Genomic DNA, 23608 nt, shown 5'->3' with positions numbered 1-23608 from the left:
GGGGCACAAGCTGTGAATACGAATAGTGCATAGTGTAAATAAAGGACGACACCGAAAGAGAAAGCCAGAAACAGCTGTTAAACTTACAAAAAAAGAGTAAAAATTGTCGAAGTGGGAACATAAAACACAAATGCAACAAATACGCCGACAACTAAACGATCACCATGCCATGATCTTGGTGTAGTTGTTAAGGTGCTGGCTTACAAATGCAAAGGACGCAAGTTCGAATCCTCGGCAGGGACATTTTTAAAATTTTTTGTTAATAATACATACAACTCATGAGAGATGGTAAAAGAGGTCGTATTTAGTTTTTCGTAGCAATTATTATTGGTAATGTTTAGTACTGATAATACTTTTTGTCTTTGCGTATTGCTTTTGTTCTTGTCTTCATTTCGAAAGAGAAGAATATCCGAACAAATGCCACCAAAATTCCTCATATTTTGAATGTAAACGCCATTTGCAATTAGTAAAGAATAAAAATTGAACGTTCCGAAGTAGCTGCAAAAAGTAAAAGGAAAAACATGGAAGTCGACCATACTCATGGTTACTAAAAATACAATTTCTACATGCCTTACACCTCCCGACCACGTTTCTACGTTAGCAAGTAAGAGGCTTGTGATTAGGTTAGGCTCGTCAATACGTTTTGCAAAGGGGCCCGGTTTAGCTCTGACGCACCACAGGTGAGAGAAGGGAGAAAAACACTTTTTCTCTCTCCCTCTGTGTGTCTATTTATCTATCTATTTGTATATATATAACGCTATTTGTGAATGCCATAACCACCCTAATTTTCAGCGGATTGAGACGAAACTTGGCACAAACATTAATTGTTGAAATATCTTGATGAGTTCGTTAACCAGAATAATCAGATGAAAATGTTCAAAATGGTGGCCCTTCAAACTCTTAAAAAGTTCCAAGGGAACCAAATTTCGCCCATAAATAGGTATTCAGAAAGTTTGAATAAATTTTCCTCTTTTACTGAAATATTTGTGTGCAGAAACTTATTGAAATATTGGACCCGATTAATCGCCTAAAGAAGGTTCACGCCCTTTCGCTACGGTCAGGTTTTTTTTTTTTTTTTTTTTTTTTTGCAGGAGGGCGTTATTTTCCTATCGGAACAAGATGATTGTTAGTGATGATGTGAAATTAAACATTGAAAGTGAAGTAACTTGTGTAACGTGTTATTTGAAAGAATAATATAATAAATGTGCATTCCTCTACACAGAGAACTGTAAATCATGTATTTCGAGTTCGGGAGCCTAATGGCGAGGAGTGTTATTTGATTTGCTTTTTAGTAACACATTGCATTGCAAATAAAGGTAGGCAACATTAGTGGTAAGTAAAACAACAATAATAATAATAATAATAATAATAATAATAATAATAATAATAATAATAATAATAATAATAGGTGTTGTTTGTGGCAAGGTAATATCTTAATCAATTCTTCTTCAAACGTCATGATTGTAACGCCATATCTCCCTTACAAACAAAATATTAGCAATTTATATCGAGAGAACGGGAAACTGTAGAGCGATGGGAGCAACGTTGGACAGTATGCACTCATAGTACTCGGAAAAGTAAGCGATTTCAATGCAAAAGGAACGAAGAGTCATTGTCATGGGTACTCATGGGGCCACGGCAGAGCCCTCTTTAGGCAAAGTGTAAATAACTTATATCGAGAGGTGATACTGGGATGGGACCAACTTTGGACACCGTGGACCCATAAAGCGCATCGAAAAAAAATAGGGGGGGGGGCGCCAGCCAGCCTTACTTATTTCCACATAATAATATAAAATTATGTTGTCGAAATACACACACGAGTTAGCTACTAATATTTCATATTATTATTATTATTATTATCAACAGCGTCTTTTCATTACGTGTGCGTGTTTGACATGAAGCCAAAGAGAAGATCCATCATTCGTAGAAAGAATAATAGTCAGTTACTTTAACTGTGAACGACAGCGAAAAATACAAAAAAGTGGACTACCTGTAGCGTAAAGAAGCAATATTTTCTCTCAAATGGATAAAAAATCAAGCCTAGATTGATTCGAACTCGCATGGACGGCGCGAAAAGCCAGTGCTTTGTCCACTTTTTTTTTTAACTGACTCACTGAACGTGTTGCAGTAACTTACTTATTGCTAATTTTACTTGCTTCACTCGTTTAACTTGCTTTTTCTAATAACTTATAACGACAGGGACACGAACACAGAAACATCGAGAACAGTTAAAAATCATAGATGCTCTACCGCCGGGAATCGAACCCGGAACTCCATACACCAAAGGCGCAAGTGCTAGCGACTAGACCAGCGGGAAGGGCACCACTCTATCCCTGTGTCGTTAGGGATTACGACCACTGTCTTGCCAGCTATCACTTCTGTGGGTTGTATACTATGATCACATGTTTCTTCTCTGCTGGAAGAGTAAAACCTACATTATATGTAATACATGAGGTATTTAGACCTTTATGCTCTTCATATAATGTAATAAAAGGGTCATGCTGGGAATAAGAAAAAGAACATTCCTTGGACAAAACGGAAACTATTGGCATCAGAAATATTTATCTACGAGGCATGCGCAGTAGTATATTTCAGAATAGTTACTGTTTTGTTCAGTAAACGAAGAAAGGGGTATAAAAAAGCAAAGATGTCGCGTCAACGAGATCGACCAGATTTGACAGGGGCGGAAGCAGATGTATAGTAATACAACAACTTCGCTCAGTTGATACGAGCCGAGCCGGTTGATATCACTACCCGAGTTGGTCTTCTGCTTGGGCTCAAGAATTCGACCGTGCAGGTTTCAGCCTTAATTTTAACAACTACAGTATATACTTATATTGGTGATTACGACATTTGAGGCTGTCTCGTAATAATAATAAAAAAAAAAACTCTTGTCTTCTCATTATCTAGACGAGACGAGATACACTAAAATTGCCCCACGAGATGCACCAAAATTACGAGAGGAGACGCACCCTTGCCGTGAGCAACACTAAAAGTATCGCGCATTACTGCCTACATTTCTCATGGCTTTCGGTTTCCAGTCTAATCAGGCCATTATTTCAAAACGAGTTAAAACGAGCTGAACGAGCGAGAGAGCCATTATAAAACTCGACTCAACTCGAAACTCGACCTCGAAAACAGCGCCTTGGCTTGGAACTCAACTCAAGAAAAATACCTTTGACTCGACTCGGATTGAACTCGAGTCGAGTCGAATTTTGGCTCGACTCCTGCTCATCCCTATTCGTATTTGTATTTTGTTTCCACTTCAACAATTTCTACTCTTTTTTTTCTTCGTTTACCTATTGTTTCTGGATTTCTCTGTCGGTGTCGTCCTTTATTAACACCATGCACTATTCTTATTCCCAGCTTGTGACTCGCTTCAATGTCTTATTCAGTTTAGGCTTTTCTCCTTACATTGACTTGACATGTGATTGATTTAATTCTCACTTTCCGCGCACGACCGATGAAAATGTTTTATTATTATTATTATTATTATTATTATTATTATTATTATTATTATTATTATTATTATTATTATTATTATTATTATTATTATTATACTATTGAACTTGCAATGCGAAATTACTGTATAATACGATATCATTTCAGTAATTTTATTCCATTGTATGTTATTTAATTTATTAATGGGCACTAAATTGTCTCCAGATCAACGAATAAATTAACTACGGCATGCACTTTGGTGGAAATATCATTACATGAACATGTTTGGAACGAACCAATAATCTTATTGTAATGATATTTCCACCAAAGTGCATGCAGTAGTTAATTTATTCGTTGATCTGGAGACAATTTAGTGCCCATTAATAAACTAAATAACATACAATGGAGTAAAATTACAGAAATGATATCGTATTATACAGTAATTTCGCCGTGCAAGTTCAATAGTATAATAATAATAATAATAATAATAATAATAATAATAATAATAATAATAATAATAATAATAATAATAATAATAATAATAATAATAATAATAATAAAACATTTTCATCGGTCGTGCGCGGAAAGTGAGAATTAAATCAATCACATGTCAAGTCAATGTAAGGAGAAAAGCCTAAACTGAATAAGACATTGAAGCGGGTCACAAGCTGGGAATAAGAATAGTGCACGGTGTAAATAAAGGACGACACCGAATGAGAAATCCAGAAACAGCAAGTAAAAGGAGAAAAAAATAGTAGACATTGTTGAAGTGGAAACATAAAATACAAACACGAATAGGGATGAGCACAAGTCGAGCCAAAATTCAATTCGACTCGAGTACAATTTGAGTCGAGTCAAAGGTAATTTTCTTGAATTGAGTTCCGAGCCAAGTCGCTGTTTTCGAGGTCGAGTTTCGAGTTGAGTTCAGTTTTATAATGGCTCGCTCGCTCGTTCAGCTCGTTTTAACTCGTTTTGAAATATTGGCCTGATCAGACTGGAAAGCAAAAGCCATGAGAAATGTAAGCAGTAATGTGGAATACTTTTAGTGTTGCTCACGACAGAGGTGCGTCTCATCTCGTAATTTTAGTGCATCTCGTGGGGCAATTTTAGTGTATCTCGTCTCGTCTAGATAACGAGAAGACAAGAGTTTATTATTATTATTATTATTACGAGACAGCCTCAAATGTCGTAATCACCAATATAAGTATATACTGTAGTTCTTAAAATCAAGGCTGAGATCTGCACGGTCGAATTCTTGAGCCCAAGCAGAAGACCAACTCGGGTAGTGATATCAACCGGCTCGGCTCGTATCAACTGAGCGAACAGCTCGAGTCGGCTCGGTTGGGATGAGCCGATGACCCGAGCCAGCTTAGTTGGAACAAGCCATCGACTCAGCTCAATTGAGCCGATGGCTCGAGCTTTCTCGGTTGGGATGGGTCACCTACTCGGCTCATGTGAACCGGTTCGAGCCAGCTAAGTTGAAACTAGTTCATCAGCACGTTTCGACTCAGCTCAACTAAGCCGATGGCTCAAATCGGCTCGGTGTGGTGAGCTGTTGGCTCGGCTCACTTCTCGATTCGGTTCGATATTGAATGAGCTGTAAGCCGAGCCGCTCGAGCCGTTGAGAAGCCCAAACCCGGTCCCAGCTGTTTTGAATATGTTTGGATGAAGCCTATAACTTTTAACAATTTTTTGCTCGAGCCCGAATACTTGCCCCTTCGGAACTCAAACCCAGAATGTGACCGATGTCCTTGCCTCCTGAAGACTTCCAGACAACCGAGATCGACAGTCAATTAGCTTTTACTATTCAGATACAAACCGTATATCTTTTAAAGATTATACATGGAGTTGATATAATAATAATAATAATAATAATAATAATAATAATAATAATAATAATAATAATAATAATAATAATAATAATAATAATAATAATAATAGTTTTAAACTTGCCCTGAAATTTGGCAAAACTTACTTAAAAGTAGAGATTTCGGGGAAAGGGTTCCGTACCTTCAAGACACACCTCTGCAACTACCAACATTTTAAACTAGAACCTTTCATTGAAGTGTCATGTAGAAAGTATGTTTTGAGGAAAATAACTGTAATAAATATAACTGAATATCACGCGACAGTAAGGCATATAATAAACTAATTTTTAGAATATGCAGAGGTAAATATTTAATATAAAAACTTTGCTACAAAAATACCTACACAGAGCATAATTCAATGAGCTCTGAAATACAATGTAACGAAATAGCCTATGAGATTCAGTCTACAGAGCAATTGTTACTTAAAGAATGGACATACACTATTTCGAGAATCGAGACAAGAGGGAAATGTTTACGATACTTTTCGTCTCGTCTCGATTCTCATCTCCAAAGAGAGACGAAAATTTTGATTTAGCCCTGACCCGTCTCGAATGTAAAATGTTAATTCTCATGTTATTTTATTTGTTTTAGAAACGAGATGAGAAACTCCTCTTCTCGTGAGCAACATTAAACCAAACCCAAATATTCTTTCCAAATGTCACGTTTCTGCTTGTAATGGTATGACCTGAGCGATAATTTAGCTTCTAGCTTTTAATCTTCTACGAGATAATAATAATTATTATTATTACTATTATTATTCCTGAAGATTTGATAGTTCAAGTATTGAAACATCCGAGTATTCAAATATCTGAATATAATAAAACGTATGTTATCGCTGATCAATCGCCATCAAAAATTCTAAAGTAAGAAAAAAAAATTGCAACGTGCATTCGCAGAAGCACCTTGACCACTGAACCGCGATCGCTACGCAGTAAACGATCCGTCTTTAGTCTGGTTACGTTAGGTTTCTTTGTCTCCGCTTGCAAACTTGTATGTTATATTTTTCGATTCAAAATGTCTTTCGTATTTCTTTTATGAAGTCGGCAAAGTTTACATTAATAACTTGAGTTTTTCTTAAACCACTGGTTCACAAGTTCGTTCTTTCTCCACACGAAACTACAAATATGACAGATTGAATTCTCATACTCCCCATTTCTTTCAAAGCAGTCGCCTCTGGTCAAAGACTTATTTCCGCCACGATTCATATTAATCAAAATAAATTCATTTTTCGGAAGCGAAACTTTCACTTTCCGGATTTCGCAAAATTATGGAATTCAGTTATACTCCGGAATTCAGAAGAATTTCGGAACTCGAAAAGAATCCGGAATTTAGAAAATTCCGGAATTGAGAAAAACTCCGACTTTCGAAAAAATCCGGATTTTCCGAATTCCGGAATGTTAACGAAATCAGAAATTTCTAAATTCCGGATTTTTCCGAATTCCGAAATTATTACAAAATTGGAATTTTCCGAATTCCGGAATTTGTCCGGCTTTACTTTCGGGAGTCCGAAAACTAATAATTCCGGAACGGGCTATCCCTAGTTTATACACAACCTTTCAGAACACTAAGCTAGTAGCTGTCTACAAACAAACAAGTAATGCAAAGCATGTTGTATCCTGCAATACGTCATGTATTAAAATCCGACACCATCACCCTTTTATTACATTATATGAAGAGCAGGTCTAAATACCTCATGTATTACATATAATGTAGGTTTTACTCTTCCAGCAAAGAAGAAACATGTGATCATAGTATACAACCCACAGAAGTGATAGCTGGCAAGACAGTGGTCGTAATCCCTAACGACACAGGAAGTGAGTGTTGCCATCGCCGCTGGTCTAGAGGCTAGCACGTGAGCCTTGGGTGTATGGAGTTTCGGGTTCGATTCTCGGCGGGAGAGCATCTATCATTTTTAACTGTTCTCGATGTTTCTGTGTTCGTGTCCCTGTCGTTATAAGTTATTAGAAAAAGCAAGTTAAACGAGTGAAGCAAGTAAAATTAGCAATAAGTAAGTTACTGAAACGCGTTCGGTGAGTCAGTTAAAAAAATAGTGGACAAAGCACTGGCTTTTCGCGCCGTCCATGCGAGTTCGAATCAATCTCGGCTTGATATTTTATCCATTTGAGAGAAAGTATTGTTTCTTTTCGCTACAGGATGGATTTTCTCTTTGGTTTCATGTCAAACATGCTCACGTAATGAAAAGACGCTGTAGATAATAATAATAATAATAATAATAATAATAATAATAATAATAATAATAATAATAATAATATGAAATATTAGTAGCTAACTCGTGTGTGTATTTCGACAATATAATTTTATATTATTATGTGGAAATAAGTAAGGCTGGCTGGCGCCCGCCTCCCTAATTTTTTCGATGCGCCTTATGGGTCCACGGTGTCCAACGTTGGTCCCATCCCACTATCACCTCCTGTTTTCTCGATATAAGCTATCGACATTTTTCCTCAAGAGGGCTCTGCCGTGGCCCCATGAGTACCAATGACAATGACTCTTCGTTCATTTTGCACTGAAATCGCTTACTTTTCTGAGTACTATGAGTGCATACTGTCCAACGTTGCTCCCATCGCTCTACAGTTTCCCGTTCTCTCGATATAAATTGCTAATATTTTGTTTGTAAGGGAGATATGGCGTTACAATCATTACGTTTGAAGAAGAACTGAGGAAGATATTGCCTTGCCACAAACAACACCTATTATTATTATTATTATTATTATTATTATTATTATTATTATTATTATTATTATTATTATTATTATTATTATTATTATTATTATTATTGTTTTACTTACCACTAATGTTGCCTACCTTTATTTGCAATGCAATGTGTTACTAAAAAGCAAATCAAATAACATTCCTCGCCATTCAGGCTCCCGAACTCGAAATACATGATTTACAGTTCTCTGTTAGAGGAATGCACATTTATTATATTATTCTTTCAAACAACACGTTACACAAGTTACTTCACTTTCAATGTGTAATTTCATATCATCACTAACAATCATCTTGTTCCGATAGGAAAATAACCCCCTCCTGCAAAAAAAAAAAAAAAAAAAAAAAAACCTGACCGTAGCGAAAGGGCGTGAACCTTCTTTAGGCGATTAATCGGGTCCAATATTTCAATAAGTTTCTGCACACAAATATTTCAGTAAAAGAGGAAAATTTATTCAAACTTTCTGAATACCTATTTATGGGCGAAATTTGGTTCCCTTGGAACTTTTTAAGAGTTTGAAGGGCCACCATTTTGAACATTTTCATCTGATTATTCTGGTTAACGAACTCATCAAGATATTTCAACAATTAATGTTTGTGCCAAGTTTCGTCTCAATCCGCTGAAAATTAGGATGGTTATGGCATTCACAAATAGCTTTATATATATACAAATAGATAGATAAATAGACACACAGAGGGAGAGAGAAAAAGTGTTTTTCTCCCTTCTCTCACCTGTGGTGCGTCAGAGCTAAACCGGGCCCCTTTGCAAAACGTATTGACGAGCCTAACCTAAACACAAGCCTCTTACTTGCTAACGTAGAAACGTGGTCGGGAGGTGTAAGGCATGTAGAAATTGTATTTTTAGTAACCATGAGTATGGTCGACTTCCATGTTTTTCCTTTTACTTTTTGCAGCTACTTCGGAACGTTCAATTTTTATTCTTTACTAATTGCAAATGGCGTTTACATTCAAAATATGAGGAATTTTGGTGGCATTTGTTCGGATATTCTTCTCTTTCGAAATGAAGACAAGAACAAAAGCAATACGCAAAGACAAAAAGTATTATCAGTACTAAACATTACCAATAATAATTGCTACGAAAAACTAAATACGACCTCTTTTACCATCTCTCATGAGTTGTATGTATTATTAACAAAAAATTTTAAAAATGTCCCTGCCGAGGATTCGAACTTGCGTCCTTTGCATTTGTAAGCCAGCACCTTAACAACTACACCAAGATCATGGCATGGTGATCGTTTAGTTGTCGGCGTATTTGTTGTATTTGTGTTTTATGTTCCCACTTCGACAATTTTTACTCTTTTTTTGTAAGTTTAACAGCTGTTTCTGGCTTTCTCTTTCGGTGTCGTCCTTTATTTACACTATGCACTATTCGTATTCACAGCTTGTGCCCCTCTGCAATGTCTTATTCAGATTAAGCTTTTCTTTTTGCCCCTCAATAAACATTTGATTGATTTAATTCTCATACTCTCCACGGATGGAGCACAGGAATGCCAGACTCGAAAAATAGGTGTACATTTACTTTCCTGACAGATCATACTATTATTTATTCTGTTACATTGAGTTGTATTAATATCATTACGAGAGAACATAAAATTGCTTATGGCATTACCATTGTTATCCTTTTTAACATTAACACTACGAACAGGAAGATGACTAATTTGGTTCCTATTAGAATTATCATGTACAGTACAACCCCTCAAATCTGAACTAATTGGGGATGAAGCCTGTTCGGATTTCGGGGGGTTCGGATTACCCGGGAAATAATATTACGTACTTATTTCGTCACTGAATTGGCGGTAAAACAACGACTGAGGTTAGACAGGGTGTCCCAGTGGTTGAAAGGGCAGTGACCTTGACTGGCGGGTGTACACTCATGTCCAAAATGATTGTCTCATATCTATAACTGTCTTCTTGTAAGAATATAGCCCTAATTAGATAATGATTTAGAATAAGCATTGTCTAAAAATGTTAAAATCTTAAAAAAACTAAATTTGTGTGATTAAATCTATTTTTTTTCATTTTCCAGCTGTAGTTTTTTTCTCCTGAGAACGTGTTCGGATTTGCCGTTTTTTCGGATTTCCGGGGTTCGGATTTGAGGGGTTGTACTGTATTGTCATTTGACTTTCAAAGTTCTGTACTATTACCAGTAAGTGATTAAAGTTAATACACTGAGAGGACAATAATACGTGCTGTAGATTAAATGGTAAAAGCACGCGTATGGAAGCGATAATACAAGACTCTTGCTGATATAGGTTCAATAATTTTAAATCATTATATACCGAAATCAAAAAATCTGTAAGGCTTTTATCTAATTTAGGATCGAATCGCCTATTCCTAAGCAGAGCATCTCGATTTGCCAACACGAAGTCATTTTCAAAATTTGCTATTAGTGCACTTTGAAATCAGTATAACTATGCAAATTATTTCTAATGGTTTTGAACCACACCGAACAAGGCGGTAAGAAAACGTGAGGCAAGCGCAAGAATGCTAGACCTATTTACACCTATCAAATCACACTCTTAAAATTTTTCCAAAAAGGAGCTTGCTGGAATGTCATCTGCGTGAGCACTAAATTGAGTCACAGATCTTATTTCATTAAATTTAGACTATCTTAATTTGCTATATTTTAAGTGAGCATTGACATTCCGCTGTAAGTGAGCATTTATATTCCGCTGTGATCTCTCTTCCTCCTCACTTTTATAATTGGAACCTATGACTTCCATTTCGGGGTAGTATTCCTGTGGATGCTTGGCCTCTTCGCAAAGTCGAGTTTCAACTGTATTTAGATCTGCACCATCTGCAAGCACGATGGGATTGCCATCTGTTGTTCCAAACTTCTTCAGGGTTTGTACTTCTTGGAGTTTCTGGACCTGGTGCGAATGATCATTGACTTGAATTTCTACTGCTTTCACAGAATTCCTTAGAGCCGCAAAATTGTGAACAATTTGTTCCATTTTAGCATTCGTTTCTTCCCTTTTGGTATTTATCTGTGCATTCGTTTTTTTCCTATTTATCTTTTAGCTGTTCAGTCATTAAATTCATTTGCTGTCCAAGTTGCCGTATAAGATCGACCGCATTCGTTGTGGACTCAGATGCTGCCATATTGTTATCATCGACTCAAGCACTAATGCTATCTCCATTCTCTTGAATATTCATTTTGGTATTTCTATACATTTTTTGTTATTACGTAACAAAATATAATTCGTTTTGGCTACAAAATATTTATCTCGTAGATGAGACAGTTAAACTTTTACTTCCAACTAATTTCAATAGATTCCCGGGCGGAAATACCAAAAATATATAACCTTAAATTAGTTATATATTGCCACAGATCGTCAGTTTTTATTTTCTGGCAATTAATAGTCACATTAGTATACACTGTTCACTGCATAAATAAAAACACATTAACTATAGTAACCGTAGCATTCAATATATTGTAGCTATTTTCCTTATACATAATTGAAAACTTACACACTTCCTTATAGTTCGGCGTTCTAATCTGTTATACTTTCATTATGTCAATAATTAAGTACATAGATACCATACTATCTCTTAGCAACCGAAACCAATATCGAATCGTTGTTATAACTACAAGCTAATTACAGAAATCAACATAAAACTTGAAATAATCAACAAACAAATCAATATTAATCAGTTCATTTTAAACTAACTTTCATTTTCCTTTTCTTTCTCTTCTGGTAAACGCAACATTTAGAAGTACTTTTTGCCCTAAAGATTATTCCTGTTTCAAAAAGAATATAGATATTACGAATAATTATTTTGTCCAAACTATCGATCGCTGCGCCTCGGCTCGGCTATTGGAGAAACGAATACATAGTCTTAATTTATATTAATAGCCGCTAGATGTCAGTTGTATTCTGTTTTGCTTGGTAACCGTCATATGTTTAAAATGGCTCCTCCGCAGCAGAAATCATTTTGTGTTCTCGAGTTACGAAGTGCAATTCCGTGATTACAGGCGAAGACGTTTCAGGTTGAGGTACCAAATTGATCCTCCGAATGGGTGGAACATTCGCAGATGGTATGGACAGTTTGTAGATACAGGATGTGTATGTAAAGGAAAGAGCCCTGACCGCCCTCGTATTCCTGAAGAAAATGTTGCACGAATTCAAGCTGCTTTCCAACGTAATCCTTCAAAAACAACTTGTCGTGCCAGTCAAGAGTTACAAGTGCCGACAACAACAATTTGGCGTGTTTTGAGACGTCGGTTAGTTATGAAGTCGTACAAGTTACAGCTGTTACAAGCTCTGCGTCCTGATGACAAACGCAAACGTGTGGCATTTTGTAACGAGATTCTGGATGCTCTTGACAATGATAACACTTTTGCACAACGCATCGTGTTCAGTGATGAAGCGACTTTCCGCGTTAGTGGTCAGGTAAACAAACAATGTGTTCGAATTTGAGGCCTACAGAACCCACATGCAGTCATTGAACATGTACGAGATTCGCCCAAAGTCAATGTGTTTTGTGCGATATCCCGATCATTTGTTTATGGCCCATTCTTCTTTAATGGAAATACGGTTAACAGTCAGCAGTATCTCGATATGTTACAAAACTGGTTGTTTCCGAGGCTGAACGAAGACAACTTCATTTTTCAAGACGGGCATCCCCTCACTGGAGTCGCCAAGTGCGTGAATATCTGAATGAAACTCTACCGAACCGTTTGATTGGTCTCAAGGAGCTGGCGACTTAACATGTCTCAGCTGGCCTCCACGGTCACCGGCTTTGAACCCTGTGACTTCTCCCTGTGGGGTTTCGTTAAAGACAACGTTTATGTACCACCACTCCCACAGAACCTGGAAGAGTTGAAGAACCGGATCCGTACTGCCATAACATCAGTGACGCAGGACATGCTTGCCCGAGTATGGGAGAAATTTGAGTATCGATGTGATATTGTTCGTGTCGCTGATGGAGGACATATTGAACATCTGTAATTTGAACTTTGAACTGTAATTTGAACTTGAGAGGTTCGTAAATATGTGTGTAAAATTTCATATTCGTATATCTTAAAGTTTAATTAAATATATCCATTCAAAATACATATATTCTTTTTGAAACAGGGTGTATAATCGCACATCAGCGTTATCATTACAATTTATATTATGATTGTAACTAGTAGTAACTATCATTGAAAACAAATATTTCTTTTATATAGGACCTCTGCAAATTTGCAACTACTGAGAAGTGCCAAGTAAATCTCCCTCTGGTTCAAGATGTTTGAAGGAATTATCGCGAATATACTAAATCAATGTCTAGGACGTTATGTTCAAGATTTGGACCTGGAAAGTTTAAATCTAGGAATCTTCAAGGGTGATGTGCAGCTGTGTGATCTGAAATTAAAACCTGAAGCACTGGTAAGTTGATTTGTAAAATTAGCAAAAGATATTTTAAGAGTGAAATAAATACCATATTTTCATCAATTTATAGTTGGCAATCTGCCTTACTTGGTCTCAATTTTGTATAACCTGCATTTTCCCATAAGATGTGTACAGATACTTATTAATTTAATTGAAACACCCAAAAAAATCATCGATTGTGTACTCATGTTTCTAGCCTAGAAGAAAAGATCTGGAAGCAGTTATTAGTTCATTTTATTAGCATTTTATAGATAACGTGTGGCTCACTTTCTACTTTATTCTATATTTTTATTGTTTGTGAGTTATTTAGGAAAATTAAAATAGTGTTGGAAACGTATCATTGCTGATCTAATAATGAATAGAGACTATTGAACATATCGTTTTCAACCGTAAATTATTTTAAAATAAATGCCAAAAATTGTATCATAAAATTTATTACTACTTAGGACATGGACCTTGTACAATTAAAAATACGACATCTCATAGTTGGTTACTGATCAAAGTACTTGTTATGTATATGTATTAAAGGAACAAGATACCAATATAGAAAAAATAAATAGAAATTAAATTTTACTAATTATGACATTCTAAAGTGTATATGAAAATCTGGGGGATGATTTATTTCAGTAGCATAAGGACGGCAATATGAACAATGTATCATTGACGTATCTACGCGGAAAACAAACCAATGAGCGTTACCATATAAAGAATCACTTTAAATTGTCATCCTCAAAACAAGGAAGAAAAAATAATAAATTAGTTAATGTAATAGATTTGATTGAGAAAACACAACAATAAAGAAGGACTTAGGTGAAAAGAATTAAGTCCAGATCGAAACTAAACTCACCTAATTATAGGTAATGAAGGAAGGAAGGACTCATATTGAAGATCCTTGATAAATTTCATTATTTAATCATGAATATGGTTTAATAATTTTGAATTTGTTAATTAATAATTAGTGTAAATTTACAGTAAGTTAATAATTTTGGCAAGAGCAATATATTTTAGTTTGTTTGACTATTCAGAGCATTATCTCTTCTGTTTTGTAAATAATCATTGTACTATTCATTTTCAGTACGAACTTGATTTGCCTATTGAAGTGAAAGCTGGATGCGTTGGGAAGGCTAGTATATACATCCCATGGACAGCACTATATAGTCAACCAGTAGTTCTGAATATTGAGGTAATAATCTGCATTGATTATGTGCTATTTTAAAATTTCAACGTATGGATCACTTTTATCATTTCCAGATTTAAGTTATGTTTGTAAAAAAAAAAAATGTGTGCGGAACGGATGGAACACATGGAAGCATATAATTATTTCTTATGTTTATTCTTAGGCTTAAAACACATGAGGATATTGTGGTTTGGTATCGAAGAATTTATAGACGAGGGAGAAAGTAACTATAGATTCCAAAAGGCGGGAAATGTTGTTTACAATATTTTTAAAAAGAGAAATCTAGGATATTACTCTTGAGATGAACACACAGAATGTACTAAGACCTTATATTATTGTGTCTTATATGCCAAAAATCTCAGTATAGCATTATGGAATTTGTTATATTTCGCCTCTGACACCTAATTAATAGTGTGCATGAATCGTTTGTTTTTATCAATTGTAATGTGTTATATAGTAAGTCAGATTGAACACTGGTCATTCTATTCTTGAAAAGGATACGTGATTTATTGGTATATGAACTGAACAACTTATAATAGTAAGTGTGCAGAGAATGGAGAATTTCATCGATTTCAACATAATTAGACCCATGCTTATTATTTTTTATGTATACGAACCACCACCATTTACAGCGCAATGACTAATCATGAATGCTTAATGTCTGTGTCGAGTGAAGTCTGGATGGAATTATCCCTGGTAACAGAGAATCGACATTGGCATAAGTCATGTTCGGATTCAATGTAAAAATAGAATGTATCAGATGTATATCCAACAGATCATTCATTCCATCGTTCATTAGCTTGCTAAATAAGGTTGTCAGTACAAATTAGGAGCTACAATTGCCATAGACATTTTTATTGTATAAATTTTAAAATAATAAATATCCTGTAAATGTAATTAATATAATGAATATACAAGAAATGACAAATCACATCGCCCATACGCACACACACATTCAGATATGAAAAAGGAGCACACAAACTATTATATAAACAATAATAAATTTAATGTAATTGCAGACAATTGTATTTATAATTACTCAGTTTAGTTTATAATCAATTTTATCATAAAAGTCGTTCAACAAGATTATCAATTTGATACATTGGTATATGTCAAGAAGAAATTTATATAACAAGTTTGGATGGATATAATTTGTTCTTGTAAGATTTTGGACAGTCCTTAAGGTTTCTTTTGCATTCGGAAGGCTTTAAGTCTATATTTACAGTTTCTTCAGAATTTTGTACTGTCTTAGTAATAAATCGAATTTTTCAAAATATACTTCAGTGAGCTAATCGTATCTTAAAGTGGTCTCAGTAAAATGCAAACTGACTTTTTCTTCCTTTTTACTAGATGAATGTTTTACGTTACTGTTTTACTGTTACGTTACAAAGATTACCATTAACTGCTTTTCTTAAAACTTTTAAAGTGTGATGTTTGTATATTCCTTCTTAGTTTAAAGAAAAAAGTAAAGAATGTGAGTTAGTAAACTTATAATTGGATCCTGAAGGACTGATAAAGTTTGTCGTGCCGTAATTTCATTGTAATATAATGCATCGTTACGAATGCATGAATTGAATTCCTTGATTCCTTCTAAATAAGTTATTTGCCTGTAGTTGCTACCTTGCTCTATTCTACGCTAGCCATTTGCGGTTTTTCATAAACTACATATACCTAGGTACTTTAAAACAGTATTCTGCCTGATGGAGTGTTCAGGCAGAGTAGTGTTTAGACCCAAGTTATCCAGACCAAGTTTAAATAAACGATTGTTGACGAAGGGTGTGACCACACTGTTTGTTTGGTAAGAACCTAATCAAGGATTTCGGAAGATGGTAGAGAAGTTCATACTCAACTAAAATATTGTATCTACAAATATCAAGCTGACAGTAGCTATCCAAATGGTCTTCACAAGATTTCGTATTCAACTACTCACAATATACCGTATACAGAGCTTTTGCATTGAAAATTGACAAAGTTTGAATAATAATAATAATAATAATAATAATAATAATAATAATAATAATAATAATAATAATAATAATAATAATAATAATAATAATAATAATAATACAAACTTTACTTTTGGCGAGCAATGAGCATTTCAGTTTAGTCAGATAAAAGTGCAAATAATTGTGATATATTTTGGTTTGTGTTTACGGTTTAAGTTCGTTTTGTAGCATTGAGGTTATTTGAGATGTGGACTCACAAGTTAACGCAGGATTCAAATAAAGTTCTCGCAACAACAAGATGGCTCTCAGCGGGTGGTATTCGGAACTGTCCGGACAGTTGTATCCTCTTAGTAGTGTCATTTTAACTTAACATGTATCCAAAGACGTTACCATATTTTTGGTCACCTTTTAACTGTGATTAATGACTTACACACGTGGGTTTGGGCGCCACTTTGCCTTTTTCTTTCTTTTATCCCTCGGCAAAGAAAGGTAGATGCTTCAAAAATGAACACTGATCAACTGCCCAAATCACTCAACACTGATCAAATGAACACTGATATGGTTCATTCTTCCTCAACGGAAAAAGAAAGATTTTTCCCCTGAAAGTAACAAAACAACAAAACAACAAAAACCATTCTAGTTTCTAGGCTACTTTTTTCTCCGCCAAAACATTTAAGACATTATATTCCTTTCGCAAGTAACAGAGAAGATCAGCTTTTACTCACCCCCTATTCTGCCCGAGAACTATCAAACAGTTCGAATTTCTTGGCAACACCAGATTTCGGAGAAAATGTCCGTTTCACTATCATATAGTGGGAGGAGAAGGCTAATAGGTCAATTTTCTTTATCACTCACAAGCTTTTAAGCTTTTATGACAAGATTAGATGAGCTCCAACCGGAAATGAAACTCTAATGTTCCGCAGAAATAGGAAGGTTATCCATTTAACCTCAAGAAATCCTCTCAGGTTTTTTTTTTTTTTTTTCAAGGTTTCGTGTATGCAAATCTTGTTCAGTATCTTTTGAATGCTATCATGCCCACCTTCTTTAGTTTCTTTTTGTGCTGTCTACAAATACGAAAATCGTCAGTTGTTCTGTTTAATTATGTAATTTTAATATAATATAAAATAATTCGATCGAGCATTTTTTTAACGTAAATAAATACTTTTTGAAGCAAGGTTGACACTTGTAAGCAAAGAGAAAACGCAAAGCGTGTTATTTTGATACAAATAATCATTAAGAGACTACAAAAATAACCTTCTTGTACCGAAAAGTATGCATTGTTGAAATCAATATAGACTAGTATATCATATAATCATAATTGTTCTGAAATTTTTCTATTGTAATTCATTAGTCTATTTTTTCTCTTTCTTTTTAGGATGTGTTTATTGTAGCTGGACCAGTTATTGATAACGAATTTAATCCGGAGAAAGAAAAAAGACTAGTTCGTGCATCCAAACGAAAAAAATTGGAACATTTAGAATCAGAGTTCTTCCTTCATTCAGGTGCGGAATAATGCGTAGAATTAATGTAATATTTAATTTTCTACTCTGATTAATTGTCTTTGATTTATATTACAACTTATGTGTAAAATGCTGCAAAATATTCCCATCGGAGTACTTTGAATTAGTTTGCAGATATGAGATTTTCACGATTTCATTCTTATCACACGAATAAACACAACGAAGCTAACACTTTTAGTAGACTGTGTTCAATCCTTATAGAAGTAGAATCTTTCCACTTTTGAAATCCTAATAGGAGAGTGACCTGGTTAAAAAAATATTTTCCTTGATAACATTCAAAATCTTTCGAGTAACTTTTTACTTTTGTATATTCTCAGTTGACGAGCCATTTGAGGCTTGAAAGTTATCTGTTCAAAATTATTATGTAAGCATCTGGTTCAATTTTTGTAAACGAACTCGTTCAGTATAACATAAACAAATGTAACTAGTACTTTGTATGTTGCATTGCAAGTTCGTGCTGTCCCATTAACGTGGACTTACTACAGTTCTAACGTTTCTGGCAACTCCTGTAGAATACTTGAACAAGGCCAGCAAAATATAGTTACCTGTCACAAATTAATATTATAATATTTTAATGTAACTGTGTAGAAATTAGAAATAGGATTTAATTCGTGTAAAATTAATGCCCACAAAATCATTTTCATTTCAAAGTTTTACAAGTAACTTTAGATATTGCAGTCTTCGGCCAATATGTACGGTTAGATTTCGAAGTGGAGCATAAAGAAACTGCATTTCAATATACTTCAGCAAACAATATAGAGCATTTGAATCAATCGTTTTGAAAAGGCCATGAGTCGAAAAATAGCGAGTTTGCATTGAGTATACGTTTCGTTGCTACTAATTGCTCTAGACAAGTTGTTCATTTCGTACAATGATAAGAAAAGTCTACTTTCTTCAAACAACAGTCGATCATTTCATGTCTAGCAGGAGGAATTAAACAGGTTTTTGTTCGATTTTTTCAGAACTTTGCTTTTCTGACTCATGACGTTTTCAAAACTACTGATTCATTTAGACTAGGGACATTGTTTCGGCACTATCATATTTCTTGTACAAAATGAACGTAAAATATTATTATTTAACCGGAAAATAAATTCATCTCAAGTCACCTGCTTTTCAATCACTGAGTGCTCAAATAATATCGTTTAATCAATCAGCTTTTGTTTGTTTTTAGTTGTAAAGAATTGCCCTTTCGCTAAAAGTAAATTCTTTCAGTTTTACGTCCCACGATTATGCCGGTTAGGCTAAAGGAGACGGTGGTGATGAGAAATGAATGAAATGGTGGAACGAAGAAAATGGGAGGAAACGGGAGAACCCCGAGAAAATCCATGGTGTTTGTCCATTAGAAAGCCCACACGGCGCGAGCTGGGATAGAACCAGAGACCCCAAGCACCGGAGGTGAATGCTCTACCACTGAGCCACCGCCCCCCAAGTGAATTCTTTCTGCGAAAAGAGAGAGAAAGAAAAAATACTGGTAAATCAGCAAACTTTGACTAACGACTTTCAAAAAGCGATTTTGTTAGATTTCGGGAAAATTCATTTTCGAAGGACTAACGATTTCTATAAAATGGAGGGAATCTGATTTTTCCATGGCATGAAAAGGGCTGATCTAAGTATGAAGCGAATGTTGGAGATGTTGGAGAAATTATTTAAGTGCGAATTCTAAAATCTCTTTGTGAAGAAAGTAGACAGTGTGAAAACTGACTTTGTCTAACTATTTTAACGAAATATAGCGAATCTACTGCTTAGTTTCAATAAAGCAATCATCTAAGTTTTGAGCTTGGGTTTTGAGTAGTCTCATTTAGAACTATTTTTAAAAAAAATACTTTACGAATGAAGAAGCAGAGTACTTTCTATGAAACAAATAAAATCTTTCATTTTGGGGTACACGAAAATGATCTATCTAATTTTACTGTGTCTCTTAGTGTAAGTAAAGTCTTTCAGGGCGATTCTTGAAAATATCAGTTTGGGAGATTGAATTTAATCGTGAAATAATTTGGTGCTGAAATTGGGGACAATTTATTTCAGACAAGAATAATAATCTCACATAACTATTTACATTTAACAGAATATGCATATTATATGTCATTTTCAGATGTGAGAAAGCTGTATAACCAATTATTAACTTTGGAAAGTTGTGAAAGAGTGTATTCGGATATTTCAGAGTAAGAAAAAGACAAGTTCCATGGAATGAGATGGATCTATCATTTTCGGATGCGAGAAAGTGATTTAACTAAATCTCCACTTTGTAGAAAATCACTTAGGGGAACAGCAGAAAAATTCATTTCTGTGGCGCAAGGATTTTACCGAACAATGTCAATCAAGTGGGGTAAATTTTCCGCCTTTAAGTATTAGAAAATCATTTAAGTAGTTTCCTACTTTGAGAAAACTTTTTTAGAAGCAAGCTGGGAAAATCTATTTCGGAAAGGCTAACATTTTCCGTGACATGCGGATGAATGCATAATTTTGAGTGCATAAAAATATTTAACTAAATCGTAACTTTGAAAAAGTAATTTAATTTTTAGTTGGGAAAATTCATTTCGTAGGAGGACAACGATTCTGCCAGACGATGTGCATCAAACGACATTAAATTACCGTTTTTTCGTGTGAGATAGCGATTCGGTTACATTTCGATTTTAAGATAGACATTGAAGAGTGATTGTATCGAGCTTACGTTAACGAATATCCTGAAGCCAGAAGATATTATATCTTTCAAATACATTCCAATAATATTGTCTTTTTGCGTGTGAAGAATAGACACTCCCACTAATAATCCTATTATCAAATAGTTTACAGATTTGTTACATTTTATTAAAACACATTAGGACTCGGTGGCACAAAATGCGGCTTTGACAGAAATGAATGTTAACTTTACTTCGGGCGCAAAATACATTCAATAAAGTTAATTTTATTACACCTTTTGAACACTAAGAATCAAGGGCGCCGATTCTGGAGGGCCGGGAGGCCCGGCCTTTCCCCCCCCTCCAAAGCTCATGTGGGTCCCCTATTGTATTTATGAATATACAATATTTGGCATAATTTGAATGCAATTTGTCTTAAAATTCTCATATATATATATACCTTCTGCATCTGAATGCCCCCCCAAATTTACGAAGAAATCGACGCCCTTGCTAAAAATACTGCCATTATTGTATTATTATCCTTTAATTATATGAGCTGAAAACAGCTAATCTTGGACAAGTTCATTTTTTCTATCTTCAGAAAAAAAGATAATATAAAAAATAAAATAAAATAAATTTTTGTGCATGAAATAAAAATGTTCTTTGTCGAGAATATATAGAAGATTAGAGGGGAAGAGAAAAGAAATAAAGAAGAAACCCAGTGGAATTTTGTTAACAAAATAACTACATTTGACGTGCCAAGTATAACTTAAGAATATTCTTTTTATTTCACTGTTAAAGGCCCATGAACATTTAGAAAAATTTATACGAACTGAAGATTTTTTGGACCACATTATAATATGATTGTACAAAGTGATGTATGTTAAAAAAAAGAAAGTAGTTACAACTCTTGAATATCTAAATTTAAAGAAATACTAAAAGAAACTGTATCGTTTTGTTCTTGAGTTTCTCTTTCTTCTATTTTTCTTAAGTTGATATATCAGATATTCTTCTTCATATTAAAAAAGAACCAAAATTTAAGGTGGCTGCCATCATGAAAACAGCCATAATTGTCATACGTTTCATGTTAATCATGTATAAAATAAAAAAAAAAGATGTATTGGAAACGAATGCATTCTGTGCAAATCTGAAATTGGATTATTTTCAAAACGGATAAAAATATGTTAAAGAAAATAATACAAATAAATTCCAGGACATATTTCAATCTTGCTAAAGTTTATTTTTATTTTAAAATATTAATCTGGATCAATACTACCGTTTGTCACACTTCTCAAAAGATAAAAACTTCCTATTCAATATCAGCTTATATCAATTTGTTATTGGTTTCTCTGTAAAAAAAAAAAAAAAAAAAAAAATGCAATTTGGTAACGCAACCTTTGCTTCATATTTTATAGTTCTCGTGTGTCAATGAATGTTCCAGTGAACACATTTTGTCTTGCAGGACCTAAAGATTCTACACGGTTTGTGGAGAACTTAACAACTACCATAATCAACAATTTACAGATTTTCATAAGGAACGTACATATTAGATACGAAGATTCCTTCACAAATAAAGACTGTCCCTTTGCATGTGGCCTATGTATTCAAAGTTTGTCAGTGGAAACGACTAACAAGTAAGTACTTGACAAAATATATTATAAGAGTAAATAATTAGGCAAATCTTAATTATTAAAAAAAATGGTTAAATTACTACTTCGATTTAATAAAATTAATATATTTTAGTAACTTTTAATTTCAATTTAAAAACATTAATGTGTATTAGTATTTCTTATATATATTTATATTAGAATACATATTTATAAATATAAAGTAAATATTATATTCATATTATATTTACATATTAAATATTAATTTATATATTTATTTAATTTATATGATTAAATATTAAGTTAATTTATATATTTAAATAATATATGTATAAGTTCTTATAATTCTCAATTCCAATGTAAGTAAGTTTATTTATAGATTATGTAGGTGTGTTAGATCTCGAAAGAACTTTGAGTTTATATACACAGAGCAAAATTAAAGCATGTTATTGAGAATTGATCTAGAAGCCAACTATACGAGTGATAAAATGTGAAGATTATATGTGAAGATATGTCTGAAGTTCATGAGAAGATAATTTGAAAGTTACATGTCTTGATAAATATGAAGTTCAACTTAGACTATATTAAACTATAATTTTAATTATTTAAAATGAGTAGTAAACTTTATTAATTCACAATCACTGTACTGTATATAGGATACGATTATTTATGGTAATTACAGCTATATATACAAACTAAAATGAATTGATAAAATGTAAGAGAATATACTGTACTTAAGGATTCTGAAATATAAGAATCCTCCACTCCAACTATACACAAAGTATCGATATGATTTCCTTTAACTACATTTAGAATGAATTTTATTTACGATTTTAATCGTACCAAAATATATATTGTTGTCAGTGCAGAAATGTAATATCATTCATATTTATAAAAATAAGTGTCGAAAATTATTTCTACCTTAACGTACTCTTCATAAAATCTGTTGCCATATAACTCTAGTATGCAGTATTGTGTATTTGCTAATTAAACTTCTTGTTTCTTTCAAAGCTCGACATGTTCGCAAAGCTCAATTTCTATAATTAAGTAATAATTGTCGAATTAACATCTTTGCGAAATTTATATAAGTACTTACAGAGATGTGTAGAAAGGAAGATACATATATGTGTATTTGAAACTTAAATTAAACACAATGAAAGGATAGTTTAGAAAGCTTGAAATTCAGCAATAATTTTTTTTAATTATATATTCTATTGACAATTTAATAAATGTCAGTTCAAATGCAGATTTTATGTATATTTAGAGTCCGAGGTTTTCAGTTTATATGTACTCCCCTTTAGTAAT

At 33.9% G+C, this 23608-nt stretch overlaps 1 protein-coding gene and 1 long non-coding RNA gene across 3 annotated transcripts in view; one reads left to right on the top strand and one right to left on the bottom strand.

Moving 5' to 3' along the window:
• LOC145661619 (uncharacterized) overlaps window positions 1–17345 on the bottom strand; it is a 45715-nt gene extending 28370 nt beyond the window's left edge. Inside the window, exon 1 of the long non-coding RNA XR_014126899.1 lies at window positions 17284–17345. This is a non-coding gene — a long non-coding RNA (uncharacterized LOC145661619). The remainder of the gene's footprint in view (window positions 1–17283) is intronic.
• LOC145661598 (intermembrane lipid transfer protein VPS13A-like) overlaps window positions 1–23608 on the top strand; it is a 305499-nt gene that overhangs the window by 32272 nt on the left and 249619 nt on the right. For both annotated transcript variants that reach the window (XM_081726923.1, XM_081726919.1), the window contains exons 2-5: window positions 13234–13432; window positions 14511–14618; window positions 17934–18060; window positions 22159–22330. In XM_081726923.1, coding sequence (XP_081583049.1) covers window positions 13292–13432; window positions 14511–14618; window positions 17934–18060; window positions 22159–22330 — 548 coding nt within the window. In that variant the 5' untranslated portion in view covers window positions 13234–13291. The remainder of the gene's footprint in view (window positions 1–13233; window positions 13433–14510; window positions 14619–17933; window positions 18061–22158; window positions 22331–23608) is intronic.

Source organism: Thermobia domestica, chromosome 1 (genome assembly GCF_964235325.1).
Source record: "Thermobia domestica chromosome 1, izTheDome1.hap1.1, whole genome shotgun sequence".
NCBI lineage: Eukaryota > Metazoa > Arthropoda > Insecta > Zygentoma > Lepismatidae > Thermobia > Thermobia domestica.
Note: the sequence above shows the minus strand (reverse complement) of the source record. Positions and strands in the feature narration are given on the sequence as shown.